At 36.7% G+C, this 19,577-nt stretch overlaps 1 protein-coding gene across 13 annotated transcripts in view; it reads left to right on the forward strand.

The window, feature by feature from the left end:
- Positions 1–19,577, forward strand: part of DLG2 (discs large MAGUK scaffold protein 2) — a 1,735,130-nt gene that overhangs the window by 1,267,830 nt on the left and 447,723 nt on the right. For 12 of the 13 annotated variants that reach the window (XM_072969091.1, XM_072969075.1, XM_006197467.4 and 9 more), the window contains 2 exons: positions 6,494–6,630; positions 19,310–19,454. In XM_072969091.1, the coding sequence (XP_072825192.1) occupies positions 6,494–6,630; positions 19,310–19,454 (282 nt within the window). Of the gene's footprint in view, positions 1–6,493; positions 6,631–18,379; positions 18,423–19,309; positions 19,455–19,577 lie in introns of those variants that run through there. The other variant, XM_072969079.1, reaches the window with a different exon arrangement.

A 19,577-nucleotide genomic window follows, 5' to 3' on the forward strand; every position in this document is an offset into this window, starting at 1 on the left:
CTCCTTTCAACTCCAAACTTTGTCTTTTGCACCCAGGGAAAGTCCAGAGAGTAAGAAAATAAAGCTTTGACTTTTAATTACATGTCTGCAGTGCCCAGTGAGATAAATTATTCCCTCAAAATGAAAGGTACATTTTTGGTATTTTTATAAGCACTATTTTTTTTCCTAAAGGAGAAGGGATATCAAGTAGTCTGTTACCTGTGTAGACCAGACCCACAGGTGAAGTTTTTCTTTTAGTTCGTCCACTGAAATGCATGCACATTCAGAAATTGCCTATAGAAGTGGATATTTTTCTAAGAAAAGGCCAGCCAGGGTTCAGAATGGGCTGTGCATTTCCTTTAATGAAAACGTGGAGTCAGAATGTACAGGCTACCGCTAGTGTTTTTTTGTAAAGCATTAAACACCCTATCTTGCAGATTCTAGATAAACTGTGACAGAAGCAGTCTGCTTAATAATATTGAATTTTTGGAGATGCCCCAGAGTGCCCTCCTAGTAAAGTCACATAAAATGAAGTTGAACCAAGTTATTGAATGATTATAAGATACCATAGGAAAAAAAAAAAAAGACATCATGGGGCTTAGTTCTTTACACTCATAATGATTATATGGGGCCATTGTAATCATATGACTCAAGCACTGGAGGTTTTATTCTAAGCTTCTCAAGCACAGTATCTGTCAGTCTGTGTGCCCAAGACGTCTGCCTTCAGGTCTCCACCTCATTGACACCTGCTTCTCAGCGTAGTCAGGCAGCAAGGGAAGAGGATGAACTGTGACCGGTCCTCATGTTCTTTTTTCCAAAGAGGACGAAAAGGTTTTTTGTGGGAAAAGGTTAAGTTACAGGCTTCAACAAGGTTCAGACATTCCTTTCCCTACGCCTGCATCTCCTGTGGTAATGGGAGGCTATGCAACTTGGGACCAAGCAGGAGATATGGAAAGAGGAACCCAGCTCCATGCCCTAGATGTAATCCTGAAATTGTGTTTGCTCATCACATGTTTGTCAAAGAGATCAGTTTTTTAATTGTTTGGCAAATTAAGTGTTTAAATTTCACGTGCTTTTTTCCTTGGCCAGAGCACAGAAATAACCACTGATTTTACTTCCTTTTGTGACTTTGATACTTATATTTTTCTGTGTCAGCTTTGTTCATTACTGGCACATGCATAGGCTTGTTTAGTATTATTCTTAATAGCCAAACATTCCACTTTGGACAGGGTTAGGGTCAGTATTTTAGGGTGAGACCTACCCATTCTCATCACTGAGGGTTTTTTTTTTTTTTTGGAATTGATTAGTCTGCCATCACCTGATGACCCAGAGCTATTTGTTTATCATGGACACATCTTTTCAATATTATAACCAATTCTCTAAAATGGTCACTTACCAAAAATCTGTGTTCCTTGCTGAAATCTTTATAATATTCATTGCATTTATCCTATTAGGAAGCATTCTAGCTTATTGTAAAATAAATGCAGGTTGTGAGTGTTTGCAAGGCAGTTCCATCTCAATTTCCAGCACAGGGGTGAATACTGTGTGACCTCAATCAGGGCAGCTGGTTCTTTAGTCATCTGGTCAGTCTGGATGTATGGGTGCCAAAGGGGCGATTTCTCTCGCACGCTCTCTCTTTGGTGCATTCTCTTTTATCAATTCTAACTTAGCATTTAAGATCCAGCCCAAATGCTAAACCTTTTCAGGTTGGATTGGTGGTTCAACGGCAGAATTCTCACCTCCCAAATGGTAAACCTTTTCTTGATCCTCCTCCTCCTCTTCTAAGACATCAGTCATCGTCCCCTCTGGGCTCACATAACATAGTACCATTGCAGAACTTATCCTAGCTGGTTAAATTATGTCAAGGTGTTTAGGTATCTGTTTTTTTCCAAACGACTGACAGCTTACTGAAAACAGAATTTTTATTTATCAAGAATCTATTTTTGTAATAACTGTAAATCAAAAGCAACCTTTCAGAATTGTATAAAAATGTTTAAAAAGAATCTATTATATGCCAATTACTATAGAACATAGATATACGTATTCCCTTGTTACAGATGAGGAGATTTGGACTTCAGTTTACACAGTTAGTATTTGAGAGAATCAGGATGCAAGTCTGGCTCTGCTGTTGCCCCACTGGTGCCCACTGGCTGGCGCAAACCCTACGTAGCCTGAGATGGAGAGCTAATCGGGGTGCACGGGCCGCCATGCGATGCCTCACACAGTTATTGATTCCAACTGTCAGCACTCACTTTTTCAGCTTCCCCTCGCTCTTTAAAGCCACCAGCTTTATCTTTAAGGGGTGACTTTCTCAGTCCTCTCATATTCATCTGTTTATTCATTCTTTCATTCAGTGCATGTTTATAGAGGTAACTATGTACCTGACCTTGTTCTGTTGCAAAGCATGAAGCACATCAAACTCCCTGTCAACATGGACTTCATGTTTTCACCAAGGAGACAGACAATAAAAAAAAATAAAATAAAATACGTAGATGATTTATATAATATATTACCAGGTAATAAGTGCTAGGGGGACACTGAGAAACAAAGCAGGATAAGGAAGTGGGGTGTATTATTAGGGGACAGTATTAAATAAAGAGGTCAGGTTCAGGATCCTAGAGAAATTGAAATTTTTTATTTTTATTTATTTATTTATTTATTTATTTATTCATTCATTCATTCATTCATTCATTCATTCATTTATTGTAATGGAGGTTCTGGGGATTGAACCCAGGACCTTATGCATGCTAAGCATATGTTCTACCACTGAGCTATACACTCCCCCTGAGAAATTGAAATTTTAGCGGCACCCTGAAGGCAAGGTATTCCCGGCAGCAAAAACCGCTCAAGCAAATGCCTTAAGATGGAAGTGTGTCTGGCGTGTTCTTAGGAATACCAAGGCAGCACACGTGTGTAGAGCGGAATGAAGGAAGGGAGGATTAGCAAGTGAGGAGAGAGAGCGGTCCTGTAATGCAGACAGACCGCCCCTGCTCGAACAGAGTGTTCAGCAGGCAAGGAACCCAGTGCCTCCAAACTGATCATTTGGATTTGGTCTTTTTTTTTTTTTTTCAATTCTTAATTTTAATTGAAGTGTAGTCAATTTACCATACAATAACCTTGTATTCTGGATGTAAACATAGGCTACACATTTACTTCTCATGTTGAATTGGATATCTAGAATATGGCTGAATGTTAATTAAATGTTGATTATTTTTAAATGTATCCGTATTCCTTAAAAGTAAGAGAAATCAAGGAAAATGTTTAGTTCTGTACCTTCAGGCCATTCTCTGGCTCCTATTAAAAATAGTTCACTTCATCCTGAATAGCGTTACCAGTTAAAAGGAGCACTTAAACCTAATCTTAGGGAAAAAGTTATCTCCTTTTTAGCTGATTTATTTATGTCTACAGTATCCATAGTGATTTCATTGTCTTGGTAAAATCTTTAACTTCAGATGTCAACTACATAGTTATTCTCTTTGTTGGACTTAACCTTGTTTATGGTGGTGATTTGTTTCCTTAGCTCTTTTGCAACTCAGGCTGTCTGTGGTATTTACTGTTGGTGTAGTGGATGTAAATCAGAGTCCTGGGATTTATTGTAACCTTTTGTCCACAGTTTGGAATGACTTCTGTACTATTATAAATACAGTAGATTGATCCTAGCATGTGGTTTTGAAAGTTTTGTAAATATGTTTTTTAAACTTCCCTATAATCTTACATAATATGAAGTAACAGTTTTGGAAAACATGAGCTGATGTGTATTCTAAATTTCATAGGATAAGCTGATTGGGAACATTTTATTTACTCTTGGTCATCTTTCATTTGATAAATAAATTCTTTTTTATAGTTTATTTTTGTACATATATATTTTATTGCACATTTTTTGTACGTTATATATTTTATTGAAGTATATAGTTAGTTTACAATATTGTGTCAATTTCTGGTGTACAGCGTAATGTTTCAGTCATACATGAACATACATATATTCATTTTCATATTCTTTTTCACCGTAAGTTAGTATAAGATATTGAATATAGTTCCCTGTGCTATACAGTATGAATTTGTTATCTATTCTATATATATTAGTATCTGTAAATCTCGAACTCCCAATTTAACGAATTATTTAAATATGAGTCAAACACATTTATAGATCTATGCAATGTCAAAGCATCAATAAAGAATAATTACCCACTTCAGTAGGAAATTAAATAACACTTTAATTGCCCCATTAATTTAAATCCATTTTCTGTTCATTGTTAATAACTATTTTGGTTAATTTAACAAAAAAATCATTTTAAATATAATTCCATAAGTGTTACTTTATAATTTACTATGGCATAATTTTTCCATTAACTAATCATTTATGCTGTCTTAAGAGCAGCACATGGCCCTACTCATTATTTATTCAATACAAGCATAGTAAAATGGGGTGGTTTTTAAGTGTTCTTCATTGTTGTTGAATAAAGTGCCAAAAATTTTAACGATCGTTTTATCATAAAACAAACGGGTGGTTTTTAAAACTAGGTGACTGGAGTAGGTGTGTATGTATGTGTGTGTGTGTTTTAATTTCCTAAGCCAAGTGAGTTATAGAAATTCTCTTTAATAACAAAATGACAAAAATTTTCTCTTTGTATCTATTTTCTGAGTAATTTGCACATTAATTATTATAATTTCAAAAGGCAATGAAAATACATGCTCTAAGTATTGTACTGAGTGTATATTCAATCATATTATGAGAAGTATTTTTTTGGTTCTTATACTTTTAAACAGTCTATCAGTCATTCTTTTAAAATGGCATCATAATTTATTTTTCTTTGGGGGGTGGGGGGAATTAGTTTTGTTTATTTATTTGCTTATTTATTTATTTTGATGGAGGTACTGAGGATTGAACCTCGGACCTTGTGCGTGCTAAGCACGCACTCTACCACTGAGCTATACTCTCCCCCCTCATAAAAATGTTTAATACCTTTATTCTTATTATCATTCCACAGTTTAATATAAATAAAAGTTTGTGAAAACATGGATGGACTTGGAGGATATTATGCTGAATGAAATAAGTCAGATAGAGACAGACAAATACTGTATCATTTTACTTATATGTAGAATCTAAAAAACAAATGAACAAGTAACAAAACAGAAACAGAGTTATAAATACAGAGAACAAATAGGTGGTTCCCAGAGGAGAGGGGGATAGTAGAAGAGAGACATAGATGAGGGAGATTAAGAGGTCCCAACATCTAGTTGAAAAATAAATGAGTCATGGGTAAGAAGTGTACAGTGTGGGGAATATTAGTCAATAACTATGTAATATCTTTGTATGGTGACGTATCATAACTAGACTTATCATGGTGATTATTTTGAAATGTATAGAAATATCTAATCACTATGTTGTGTAATAGGAACTAACATAGTATTGCAGGTCACTTAAACCTCAGAAACAAGCAAACAAACTCACTCATAGAAAGAATTATGATTACCAAGAGGTGGGGAATGAGGAGAGGGTGAATTACATGAAGGCAGTCAAAAGGTACAAACTTCCAATTACAGGGTAAGTAAGTTAGGGATCTAGTGCACAACATGATAAATACAGTTAACACTGCCGTGTGTCATATGTGAAAGCTAGGAGAGTAAATCCTAAGAGTTCTCATCACAAGGAAAAAATTTTTCCTATTTCTTTAATTTTGTATCTGTATGAGAAGACAGGTGCTCACTAAGCTTATGGTGATAATCATTTCATGATGTATATAAGTCAGATCATCATGTAGTACACCTTAAACTTACACAGTACTGTATGTCAATTATATCTGAATAAAACTGGGAGGAACAAAAAGTTTCATAAGCCATAGCATGGTAAAATTCATCTCTCAAAACAGAAAATTTCCATGTTTAAAATGATTTGATATTCTGTGGTTTGTTATAATAATAATGAAGTCAAAGTGTATAATCTATTTCTTTACCCTTTAGACTGTATACAAGGATGATTTATTTGTGTGTGTGTGACTAGCCTCACTGTGAGTTAATAACAGGAAGTGCCAGGAAGTGGGACAATATGACAAGGTGGCCAGGGAACAAAACATGAAGGGCAAGCATTGAGCTTCTTTCCCTTATCTTCTCCCTGAAATTATTACATAAATATCCAGTGTGTCTTCCTTGTGGCTCTTATCTCAGAATTTGTGGGATGTTCTATAATGGCTGTACTTTTCATTCTGAAATGTCAAAAATATCTAGGTCTCTACCCAAATGATTGACAGTGCTTCTGTGTTCTATGCTAACAGCACCAAAGATGAATCCACAGACTCAACATGAGCAGAGCTGTACTTGTGTTTGCCTCATTAGCATTAATCAACAAGCTTTCAAATGTTTAAAGACGAACAAAATCTACTGACGTAGAATCTTTACTGTTATTTATTACTGTTGTAAAAAAGGAAGATTAATTTTTGTTAGATTGTTAAAATGTGGCTAATAGTATTTTCTTTTAAAAACACAAGGCTTTTCTTTTTCTGTTCCTTTCCCATAGGTTTAGGCTTCAGTATTGCAGGAGGTGTGGGGAACCAACACATTCCAGGAGACAACAGCATTTATGTAACTAAAATTATAGATGGAGGAGCTGCACAAAAGGACGGGAGGTTGCAAGTAGGCGACAGACTACTCATGGTGAGTGTGACTCAAGCAAAACTATGGGTCTGTTTATAAAACTCTTGTTTCCCAGTGTTTGATGGTCTTAATCACTTCAGGCTGCCATAACAAAATACCCTAGGCTAGATGGTTTAAGCAGTAGAAATTTTCTTTACCCACAGTTTTGGAAGCAGGGAAGTTTTAGATCAAGGTTATGGCCCATTCAGCTCCTGGTGAGGTCTCTCTTCTTGGCTTGCAGACAACAACCTTCCTGCTGCATCCTCATGTGGCCTTCCCTCCAGGCTTGTACTGAGAGCTCTCTCTCTCTCTCTCTCTCTCTCTCTCTCTCTCAGTCTCTCCTTATAAGTCCATCAGTCCTGTGAGATTAGGGCTCCTCCCTTAACTCATTTTAATTAGTAACCTTAATTACTTCCTAAAAACCTTACCTCCAAATGCAGTCACATTGGAGATTAGAACATCAACATATAAATTGGGGGGGGGGGCACAATTCAGTCCATATTAGTGACTGTGGGCAGAAATAGTACAGAAGGGAGAGCAGATTTTGTGGTAAGTGATGTCAAAAGTACAGGTACAATTGTGTCTGATATGTTGACATTTTAAAAACAGAAATCTAAATTTTCACCAGTTTTCATAGATATACAAGGCACAGAGATTATATGTTCTTCTTTCAGGGTAATCCACCTCCTATCAGCCAGAGAGACCACTGAATCCACCCTGGTGGAGCGGTGGGCTTTGCATAACAAAGGGAACAGCACCATCTGGTTGACTGATATGTACATTTCTATGCCTCGCTGTGTTCCTTTGTTCAATCAGTGCAGCCGCAGTCCCTCACTTCCAAGAATTCATAATCTGAGTTCTGTCACTTGCAAAGATGGATCCCTTCCTCTTCTCCTTTCAGACAGGGTTACAACTATTTTAGTTGCGAGCCACCCACAGGCTTCAAGAGTGATGGACAATGATTGACACTCAGCCACCCTTTCTGAGCCATGGAGTTATACGATAAACTAAAGCAAAATTTAGGCAATTTTAAGCAGGAAGAAATTGAGGATTACACCTAATAAAACTGTTTCATGTCCATTTACTGTTTTATACCAAACCTACAGGATAATAATCAAATACTGAAAATTAATAGAAAATAGGTCTCAAGTAATATAGGTGTATCTAGTCATATGTTTGGCCTGATAAAACAGTCTTGAATCTGGGTCTGCAAGGAGCCATTATCCCCAGTACTTTCATGAGAAATGTTTGGGAAAGCTCAACCTGTACAATTTCAACAGAATAGTAATTCCTAGGACGTGTAAGTTTTGGAGGTTGAAACTTTGAGGTTTATTGTACCCACGTCCCTGGACTCTAGACAGGTTGTTTTTCAGTCCCACTGGCCTAAATTCATAGTTGTCAGTGATTCTTGTATTGATTTATCTGAATAAGATCTTTATAATAATCTTGATAGCTAACATTTATTTGGCATTTACTATGCTCCTTGTACTTTTAAAAGTACTTTTCTGTAATGTAGCTCATATTTCTTTGTTTTATGTAAGTAAAGGGAAACTGAGGTACAGAGCGGTTTTCTAACTTGACTGCGGTCATATAGTTAACAGTGGACAGAACTGTATTTCACATCCAGGCAGTCTGGCTTGTATCCATGCCTGCAATCACCAAATGTGGTCTTTGCATATGTTTCCTAGAATTTGTCAGTCAGTTCTTTCCTTCCTTCCTTTAGTTAACATTCAGTCATTCATTAATTCCTGTATTTAACAAGTAATATATTGAGTACTACCATGTCCCAGGCAGTAGCCACTACTCAGGAAGGAACTCTGTCAGAAGAAAAAGTACGTTCAAACTTAATGGGCAAAAAAAAGTGTGGTTTTAATTACTTTAGTCAAAGTTGCAGCTAAGAGTTTTTGGCTTCTTTACCACTTGAAGTCGTTACAATTTTCTTTGCTTAAAAAACCACTTTGTTGAGGTATGGTTGACCTATAAAAAGCTGTACATATTTAATGTGTACAATTCCATGACTTTGGGGATAAGTACATACCCTTGAAACCATCACTACTATCAAGGCCATACATTTATTCATCTCCTCGCAAAGTTTCCTCCTCCTCCTCCTTCTTCTCCTTCCCCTTCCCCTCCTTCCCCTTCCTTCCCTTCCCCTTCCTCCCCTTCCCTTTCTTCTCCTTCCCCTTCTTCTCCTTCCCCTTCCCCTCCTTCCCCTCCTCCTTCCCCTTCTCCTCCTCCTCCTTCATTATTATTATTATTATTATTATTATTATTATTATTATTATTATTATTATTATCATCATCATCATCATCATCATTTTGTCTGGGCACGTGGTAATAACACTTAACGTAAGATCTACCTTCTTAGCAAGTTTTAAGTGCACAGTACAGTATTGTTAGCTATAGGCGCCATGCTGTATAGCAGAACTCCCATTTTCATTCTAGAGACAGTCTGGTTTTTTGTTTCTTTGCTTGTGTTTTTGCCTTTGATGTGAAAGTTGGTTCTTATGATGTTGTGTCTTCTGAAACAGAATGGTGTCGTTGAGATATAAGACCTTCTCTCAAGAAGACAAACTTTATTGTTTGTTGACTTAGGAATTAAATAAACTGCAATATCCATCTTCCTCATTGTGCTAAATTGAAAAATGAAGAGGACAGTTCATTCTAAAGTAATAAGTGTCATAGATGGTGACTGATTTGACCTTTGACTCATTGTTCTATGAGTTGGGATGTAGACAACTCTTCTGGAACTCTTTTGATGTTTCTTCAACTGCTGCTATTGTAATATGCTAGATGTTGTGTGCCAAATAAATTTTTAACTTTGTATACACTTCTTGAAAAAAAACTTGAAATCTGCATCATTCTGTCAAAGGATTTTCCAAACACCATGCTATTTTTCCATTATCATTTTCTTGATCTTCATTGTAGGTGTAACGATTTTAAAAATAGCTGTGCCATAATCCTTAACTGTTTTGAGTTTTTAAAGCATAGTTTGAAAAAAAAGTGAACCTTCAACAATAATAGGTCTCTCTTCTCTTATGTAAGGAAAACATAATTAGTACTTCCAAGGCAACTGCCAAGCTGAATCTAGAAATGAAAGAAAATGATTCACTTTATAATATTCTGAAAGAAAAATGACCCTAAGGGAGAAAATAAGGGGAAAAAATCCCAGAAGCCACCCAAAAAGACCAATTATCTTGCTTCAACCAAAAATATTTATCAGTGCTCTCCTGTCATTCCTTTCTACCTCCTCTTCCGTTTACTAGCCTACATTCTACCTTCTTTATCTTTCTCCTCTTCAACCCTCCTCCCCCAAAGGAAGTATGAATAATTTAAAATCTGCGATTTACCAGCTGTACCACACTCTATATTTTTCTCTAAATAGCTATTCTTCTTTCTAAAACATTTTGCACCACTCCCTTCTCTCACTTCTTAGGAAAATTTCCTCCATGTATTATTCATTCAGAATTCTGTAAGTAAACTAGTCTAAAATGAAACTCCATTAATTTCTTTAGACTTCTGTGGCTAATTCACCACAGTTCAAAAAGTCTCTTAGCCTCTGCCCTGCAGTGAGAACCCAATTTTTTTTTTGAACCTTTAAGTTTCTCAGCTGAAATAGCTGTAATGTTGGGCACCACCTGAATCATACCATATATACTGGGTACTTTTTTTCCCTAAGTACTTTTTATACCTCAGAATTGAAAAGTAACTATCTTAGGTGTTACCATATTCCAACTCTCATCTGGTACATCAAAATCCCACAGAAAAGCAGCTGTATGAAGTGGTCCCTCACCTCTGCTAGAACTCTCTAAGGATGGAAAACGTAATGCCTTCTCAAAGCTATTCATTAGATACTAACCATCATTAAAAATGTTTTCCTTAAAATCATATCAAAATATATTTTCCTATGCATCTCTTCTTTTATTCATAGCGCTCTCCCTTGGAAACAGAATGATGAATACTAATTCCTCTTCCACATGTTTGTGAAAAGTTACATCTCGTCAGTTCTCCACTTCTCAGTCTTTTAAGATGTTTTGCACATTTACTCTCACTCTTGAAGTGAATTTTACCACACATCCATTTATCTTCTGTAAATAGATTACCCTTTAACAAAACTTCTTTTGATTCTTTGAAATGTTATTCCCTCACTTTAAAAAAGATCCAGGTAATATTGTAGCATCTGATCTTTACATTTTTTCACTATAAGAAAAAATTGTCCCACCTGTCACCTTTGCAGTAAGCCTCTTAGTGTTTCAAGTAAGATGACTTTACTGTCAGACCTCTCTGATGTTTCATGGGTCACCCAGATGTGTGATGTATGTTCTCCTCACCAAAATAATAATTTTTAAAAAATTTCCCCTGCTACTTTGCACTTATTATTGTTCACTAGAATTTTGTTTATTTTGTCTTTTTATTTTTTCAGATGACAGTGACATCTGATTTTAATAGGTTGTACTAATAGCTTAGTGTTATAGTCACAGACTGAACAGATTACCTCTTGGCCTTGAACTTCGTGGGACAGATGACTGGAGGTTAACAGTGTTGATAATTTTCCAGTTCTTTCATATATTTTTATAGAGTGGTTTTTATTAAGCCTTGCCAAGGTGATACAAAGAGCCACATGTATTACAGAAGTGTGATCTTCTTCATTTTTTCTACGTAATACCAGAAACTTTGAATCCAAGGTCATATAATTGTCTTCTCTCCAGGGACAACATGAACTGTTAATTGGCAAATCCCCTTGTCACGTTGTGACTTAAAGTTTATAATCTAAGTCTCTTTTTTCCATAACCCTTGCTTGACACTGAAGAAAAAACTGTCAGTGAGAGAACTTTTATATCTTCTACAAAGAAGAAGTCTGTATGTTTTCTTTGCTTAAAGGGAAGCAGTAGACAAGAGGAAAGGTAAGAGGGTCATTGAAGTAATGTGAAAAGACAGTGGATTCAGAGAAAAGATAACTGGATTCAAGTCCCAGGCAGCCAGCAGTTACTCCATCTACTGGACCCTGGGCAAGTCATGTCCATCTTTAGTCTTTTGTCCTCAATACCACGGCAGCATTGCCTTAGATCAGTGTTTCCCAAGTATGTTTTAAAATATTAGTCTCATACCTGTGTCACATGAAAAGGATCTGTAGTCAAATAAGTTTGGGAAATTCCACAACCTGCATCTTTGCTCTCTTGTAGATTCTCAGTAAACTTTAGCACATTAAAGGGTCTGTAAAGTCCTGCAGTCAAGGAACTAACTTAACTTTGATTAATACTAGAACTTCCAAATGTATTTTATTATGGAGTTTTTACTTAAAGTAATGCTTATGAAATGCCTAAAACTAGTGTTCAGTGGAGCACACTCTGGGATGTGCCATGTGTGGGCATCTCTTACTTTTATTTGAAAATTTATATCCTACAGAAAGGACATTAAATAGATTTAGGGAATATGAGTAGAAACAATACAATTTTCTGAATGAGTATTGGTTGTGAGGACCTAAATTATTATGTTTGGTAGATCTAGTGTATCCTCTAGTTTCATCCAAATATTAATACGAAAATCATCTTGAAGATAATGCAAATATGTAGAAATTATCTGAATAATGAGGAGGACTTTTAAGCACTTTCATTGGTTAGACCAGCCTTAGATAAGTACCAAATGCTGATGGCTCAGTGGTACAGTGTGTGTTTAGCAGGCACGAGGTCCTGGGTTCAATCCCCAAATACCTCCATTAAAAATAAATAAATGAATAAACGTAATTACCTCCCCACTAAAAAAAACACTTTTAAACAATTAACAAACAAGAACCAAAAGCTGTAACTGTCTCTGCACATGACTCTTTCCTACCACCAACACACTGCTTCCTCGTCAGAAAGATCTTTCCCTTACAGCACCTCCCTACCCCTCATCGTACTCTGCACTTCAACACTTGAGAGAGGATGGGGCAGCCATTAGTCTTATTCTTATTCTCCAGAAAAGAAAGTTGGAACTCAAAGATGACAAACAGATTTCCAATATTATATGACTAACAAATTGTGAGATTGGATTCAGACCTAGATATCAATTTTCTAAAGCCACATTCTTTTCAGCAGTTTACTCAACCCTTCTGGTTCTCAATCTTGGTTGCACATTTGGATTTCACTGTAAGTTTTTGAACACAATGAATGCTCAGGCCTCAATCAACCCTGAATAATCAAGAACCAGAGTCCTACCTTGACCTAATCACATCCTGCCCTGCTCTGCTGCCGCTCCACTGCTTCTCCTGAGGGTGACTTCAGTGATAACACTCATTCTGTCAAGTTGGTACAGCATCGTTTAACAATTTCCAGTAATGAACTGAAAGGCATTTAGAAATAGTTCACCCTTCAGACTCTGTCCCCTGTAGTTAGAGCACCTTCTGAAATGCCAGGGGAAAACAAATCTGGATAATTACTTCTTAAACTCCTTTTCAGTTTCTCTCAAATGCTGTAAAATTACAATGCAATGCAAATGCAATGATATATTTTATTTAAGGGTTAAAGGGCTTTACATACAAAGGGTTTTTATGTAAATGGTTAAAGCCTTCCATTATATCATTTTTTATTTCTTTTGCTTACATTCAGTTTCATAACCCTGTTTATAGAACCTGCTCTGTAGTCGTCATATATCGGTGCCTACTATGGAGTGGTGGTTTTAAAATTCTTTTAATAGTACACCTCATCAGTAAAACACAAAAAGTTGCCTCTAATGTATGTATATATCTCTACTTTAAATTGTATACATACATCACTATGCTACTTTATTATGCACATTTTAAGCCATATACAAAAAACAGAAAGCTGAAGATGAATGTGGTAAATATTAGAAGTTCAAATATTTCTTCCCGTACCCAGCGGATTGCCCTTCTGTTCATATCATACTTAGTCCATTTTGGTGACCGCTGCTATAGAGGAAGCTGGAATCAATCACAATATCACTGTCAGTTGTACTCGCTCTCTCTCTCTCTGAAATAAAAGGTTAAGAAATGCATCAGTGATTAATGCAGGAGGAAGAAATTCACACTGCTGGAGCTTTGATTATGTCCATTATAAGCTGGTGTGACCTGGTGCTCATATTTTGTGCCAGCCTTTCATTCTTACATCCTATGCCTAACGCAGAGTGAGTGTCCGGTAAATGTGTATTGTTGGTTGAATGACCTTCATTCCTTATCCTTTCCTCTCTGACTCAACACAAACGTAAGATAAAAACTCAACACAAATGCTTCATTCTTCCTATTAAATAGGGAACCTTGATCACTTTTCCTTTGCTATGCCACATTATTATTTTTTTAACTTACTTAGCCTATTAGTTCAACATTTATTAAGTGCCTACTATTTACAGTGAGGCAGCTGTGGGAATACAAAGATGAAAGCGATCTAATCATTGCCCTTGAGAAGGTCAGTCTTTGAGACGGAAAGAGGCGCTGAGGAGTCAGTGTTGTACAGGATCATTGTCACAGAAAGAACCCTGAACGGGAAGAGACTGTTTCCAACAGCAGGATCCACAAAAGCACTATGTGTGATTATGGTCTTTGATAGCTATTCGTATACTGCTTTATATTATATCATACAGTGAGTTTTCAGGTTCCTGGTATCATTTCTTTTCCATAAACACAAGTAAATTGCCAGATAAATCAATGTTATCCCCATTTCACATATAAGAAAATTAGTGCTCAGTAAATATGTTAACTGACCAAAATTCATAAAACTAAAAATTGATAGCAGATCTGAATCTACATTCAAAATTACTCTCCTTATGCCAAGTTGCCTTCATTTCTAGAAACACCTAGGTTTAAAATATAGCTATTATTTCTCCTATATTTAAGTAAACTCACCAGGCATGAGAAATCAACTTCCTTCTTTCCCATTCCAGTTTTCCATAACTCATGTGGTCTTGCTTCGTGTGTCTCATAAAGAGGCCACTGCACTTAGTTTCTTTTCTCCCTTATTTAAGATTTTTGTTCTTGTTCATTTGAAAAAGAGTTAATTTTCTTCTGGCCACAACTAAGGCATGCTCATTGCTGAAAAGATGAAAAAGAAGAAAATGTTTATTATCCAGAGATAACCATTATTAACATTTCTTTTATCTTCATGGTTATTATTTTTAAAACAAATTGTATTATAACAGTTAATTGAAATGCACTGCAGAGAAGTCAGTCTCTGGTTTATGCATCTGTATTTTTCATATCATTGACATCACTCCATTAGATTGGCCCCCTTTTTAATTTATCTTGCAATATAGTGATCATCCCTTCTGTCTTCTTTTTATAAAGTTAACTTTGGAGTTTGTGATTTTTTTCACAGCGTTTCACAGTCTCACATTTCCTTGTACCACGTCTCAGTGCAGCTTACATCCCTCATACCCCTCAGTGTGTCCCACCACATTGGTGTTCCTGCTTGAATAGAAAGAGGTCAGAGTCTCTCCATCTGTATGTTGCTCATTCCTCCTTATTACACCCTTTCCTGCCTGCACATTTACCACCTTTGTACCATCACATGTGTATTTGCTAACACTCATTTGAAAACCCAGCACGCTTGCATGTTCCCTTCTTGCAAGTCTCCTGGCACCTCTTCCTTCAGCTGATGTGCCCTCTTCTGTCCACATCATGCTGCAATTCAGTGCTCGCTCTTCCATTTGAGAGAATGAATCATCTCACCTCCAACCTCTCCCTCTTGGCCTCAGTCCTGGGTCCTTTTGCAGATACACGGCCAGGCTGCACACGTGTCCCTCTCTGTGTAGCCCACCCCACGGAAACACTTCATTCAAATGCACATGAATTTGTTTTCCCTGAAACCAGGCCAGTTGCTCAGTGTTCGCCATTAGAGGCAGATACTTGATGCAAAAGGGAAAAAAAGGAAAAAAGAAAAAGACAATGAAAGACAATGACAAGAGCAACTAGCCAATCAGTATAATGTCCCTTCTCTCTGTGTACAATCAGCTCCAGCTGTAGGTCCTTTATCTAGAGAGTTCAGAGGATAATGCGCACATATAATTAACCCAAACAAACCCGCTTCCGTGAAAAACATTTTGAAGACTTCAGCACAAAAGAGCACTTTTTGGTCCAGATCCTGTACTATTCTGAATTTTTTAAAAGACCACACAGAAGCCTCACCAACAGTACTCTAATTAAACTCATCAATTCACAGATGTTTACAGGAAAATGCTCAGCGGAAATTCTTACCAAGAGTTCCTGTTTCCTGGGAAGAGAGATGAATGATGACAAAAGTAATAGTAACAAGAGTATGTAACCACTTTACATATGTCAATACATGTAAATCAGTAACCCTCTGAGGGGGTGATTATTATCATACCTATTTTGCAGATGTCAGAACTGAGGCTAGGTGGGTTAAGGAAGTTTCCCAAGGTCACACGGCTAGGCAGTGCCAGGGCCGGGCTGAGTCCTGGCTTACATGACTCAAAAGCATATGCTCTTAATCACCACATTTTGCTGCCAAAACCATACCACCTGTTTCAGAACTAAAATCTGTGTAAATTTTCCAACACTTCGTAGTCTCCAAATAGAAACTGACTGAATTACCGGCTATTTTAAACTACCAGTATTTCCCCTAGTCATCTCTCTTTTCTCACTCCTCACCTTCATCCTTTCCTCAACTTCTGTTTTCTGGTCTAAAGATTTTCCCGGTGGTCTGCAAGTCTGTGAAGGAAGTCATTCTCAGAAAACACACTTAAAGATAACATTTTCTGGGTTGTTTCAATGCCCAACTTAAAAATGGGGAAAGTGCAATTTAGTAAGCACCGCCACATCTTTTATTTTCCACGGATAATCTGATGAGCTGTGTGCTTTCTGGACTTTGGGGAGAGAGACAGTGAGCCCTTGTCAGGAACAGCTTTATGCCACTTGCCGTCTAATCCAGGTGGTTTCTAGCCTTCAGGGTCTTTATCCATTGGCTTGTCATCCCCTCTGCTTATGCCAACAAACTCCTCTTCTCTTCTGTTTTTTCAGTAGAGGTCTTTCTGGGGGGCATGGTCACAATATTCAGAGCCACCTTGGGTAACCATCTTTTAAGAGGAAACACCCATTTCCATACACATTTTAAACCATCGTATATGAGTGTTGTTTGTAAATATTCATTATCTAGGTACAAGTGGTACTGCCCTAAAAAAGTGATTAATTAAATATATAAGAAGGTTTTGAAGAGACAGATAAGCTACTTTCCATTTTGCTGATTTATTTTTTGACTATGTCAGCATATTTGGCTGATGCAATATATTGTCACCACTGGATTAAGCAAGAAGTGAGATGATTACTCAGCCTTTTTAACACTTAGGAATCCACACTACTTCTATATGTGAACTTGGAAAGAGACTCTGTTCTAAAGAAAGAAAGAATAGGTGATGTAAGCCCGAAGTTTCAATGAACCAATGCCCAAGGGTAGTCTCCTTTTCATCTTTTCAAGAGGACTGTGATCCAACTGATGGCTTTGCCACTTGGGGGCTATGTGACCTCTTTGTTGCAGTTTAATCTCTTCAGATGTCAGTTTTTCTCACCTGTAAAATGGATCTAATTATTAATGTCTAACACATGGAGCTATACCGGGATCAATCATATGATTTATGTCAAAGTATATACATAGTACTTCCCCGATATGTAACATCTAGGTGTTAAGTAAATGTTAACCCTTGTTATTGTTGCTATTGTCTCTGTTATTTCTCTGTCTAAAACCAAGGGCTGCCATCATGAGCTATGCTTCCCACACCTGTATTCCCTCTGCATTCCCACTCAGTATGGGTCTACTTTTCTATCCATTCATTTCATAAACAACTACGTTCTAATGGAATGTGAGTTTCATGCAAGCGTGGGCAGTGTCCATCCAGAAGAAGCGGTATAGATGAGTAGTTAAGAGCATGCCCTCTGGAGCCAAACTGCCTGGCTTTGAGTTCTGCCTCTGCTACTCTTAAATCCATGACTTTGGGCAAGTTTCTTAACCCCTTGAAGACATGCTTTTCTCATCTGTAAGACGAAGATAATTATAGTAGCTAGCTCATAGGTTATCATGAGGTTTGATTGTGTTAATATATGTAAAATAATTTAGAATCATGCCTAATATGTATGAAGGCTGTATAAACATCTGCTATGATTATGATTATCATTCTTACTGTTTATCACTGCATCTGTAATATCTAGAAAAGCGACTGACAGACACATAATAGATAAGTGATAAGTGTTTGATCAGTGAATGAACAAGTGATAGACACTGGAAATACAAAAGGATTTAAGAGAATATCACTTCTCTAGAAGAAAAATGTAAGAACCCATAGAGAGGCTTACAGCTTAATGGAGAACTCGTGGTCAGCAATCAGGTTCAGTTCCCTCCAGTTCCAGGGTCCCTAGCTTGGGCTACACCACCAAGGATTAACTGGTATATAGAGTTTATATAACAACATAAGGCAAAAAAAAGGGGAAAAAAAAGACAACACCAAAAGGTATTACATGACTGAAGTGCTAATTAGGTAGTACAGAGAATATGTAGGAATCCAATCTATTTTATTTATTTACACTTATATTACATTTATTTTACTTCCCTATCATTTCAGCAAAAACCAGCTAGAGAATTGCTCCATTAAAAAAAAAAAAAAACAGGGGGGAGCCAAAGAAGGCTAACTTAGGTCTTTAAAATACTTCCTGAATATTTTTAAACCATTTAAGAGAAGATTCGCAGAGCTCCACTGTAAGCCACTGCCATGAAGTAATAATGGCACTGGTGTCACAGGCTTTTCTGTCCAATAAAGAGGAGTTGCTGTTAAAGCTGATGGCAGTAAGGTTTTCTCGAACTTGTTCACCTGAAAAGGTCTGTGTTCCAACATTAGCACTCTTTCCTTAGAAAACAGACTCACGTTAAACGACGATTTTTAAAGTGAGAAAAGCCAAGTTTAGTGAAGCAGTGGAATTCTCATCTAGTTGTGGTATAAGAGAATACTGGTTCATGGTTCCAGAGGGCACTTTGGGAATAGGTATCAGAAGCTTTATAATATTCATATAATTTGGTCCTGAGTTCACTCTTGTGAATCATCCTGTAGAAGTCATTAAGTGGTGCGCAAATCTAGAAAAAGAATTATTGCAACATCATTCGTAATAGAATAAAATTAGAAGCAAACTAAATGTGTTTTAGTAAGAGATTAGTTAAATCATTATGTTATGGCCATGCAGCACAATGCTTTGTATAAAAGAAGATTCATATTGCTGAAGTATGTTCATAATATAGGCAAATCGACGTCAAAAAGCAGGTTCCAAACAATACATAATACAGTCACAACTATTTAAAAGAAATATATTCGTATAGGGAGATTACAGATAATTTTTATTTTCTTCTTGTGTTTCTGTTTTCTTCAATGAATGTGTATTACTTTTGTAATTGCAATCACCATAGCACAAGAAAGACACTTTGACCACTTTGTTCCTTTTTCCACGAAGAGTATTTTGATTTCCATGATAATATATTGCTTCCTAAAAAAGACAAGAGCAACCTTGTTTTTTAGCATTAACTACTGAACCTTATCTGATTTGGCTAATGTCATTAATCCATCTGGACTATTCAAGTATGACATAGGTACTGGACTGTAATTACTGCAATTTAATCTTTACATGAGGTCTTAATTTTGTATATCTTCTTGCCTAAATATTTCTCTTTGCCTGCAGAGATCTGACTCTAATAATGATTTCTTTTTCCCCTTTCAGGTAAACAACTACAGTTTAGAAGAAGTAACACATGAAGAGGCGGTAGCAATATTGAAGAACACGTCAGATGTAGTTTATCTAAAAGTTGGCAAACCCACCACCATTTATATGACTGATCCTTATGGTCCACCTGATATTACTCACTGTAAGTACCACGCTCAGTTTCATCTTCGAATAGCATGCCAGATTTGCAAAATTGGAATTCTATAAAACTTGGCAAAGTCCTCTGCTTGCACCTTTATTCTTGTTTACCTTGTGGAAATACTTC

The sequence above is a fragment of the Vicugna pacos genome, chromosome 10 (genome assembly GCF_048564905.1).
Source record: "Vicugna pacos chromosome 10, VicPac4, whole genome shotgun sequence".
Taxonomy (NCBI): domain Eukaryota; kingdom Metazoa; phylum Chordata; class Mammalia; order Artiodactyla; family Camelidae; genus Vicugna; species Vicugna pacos.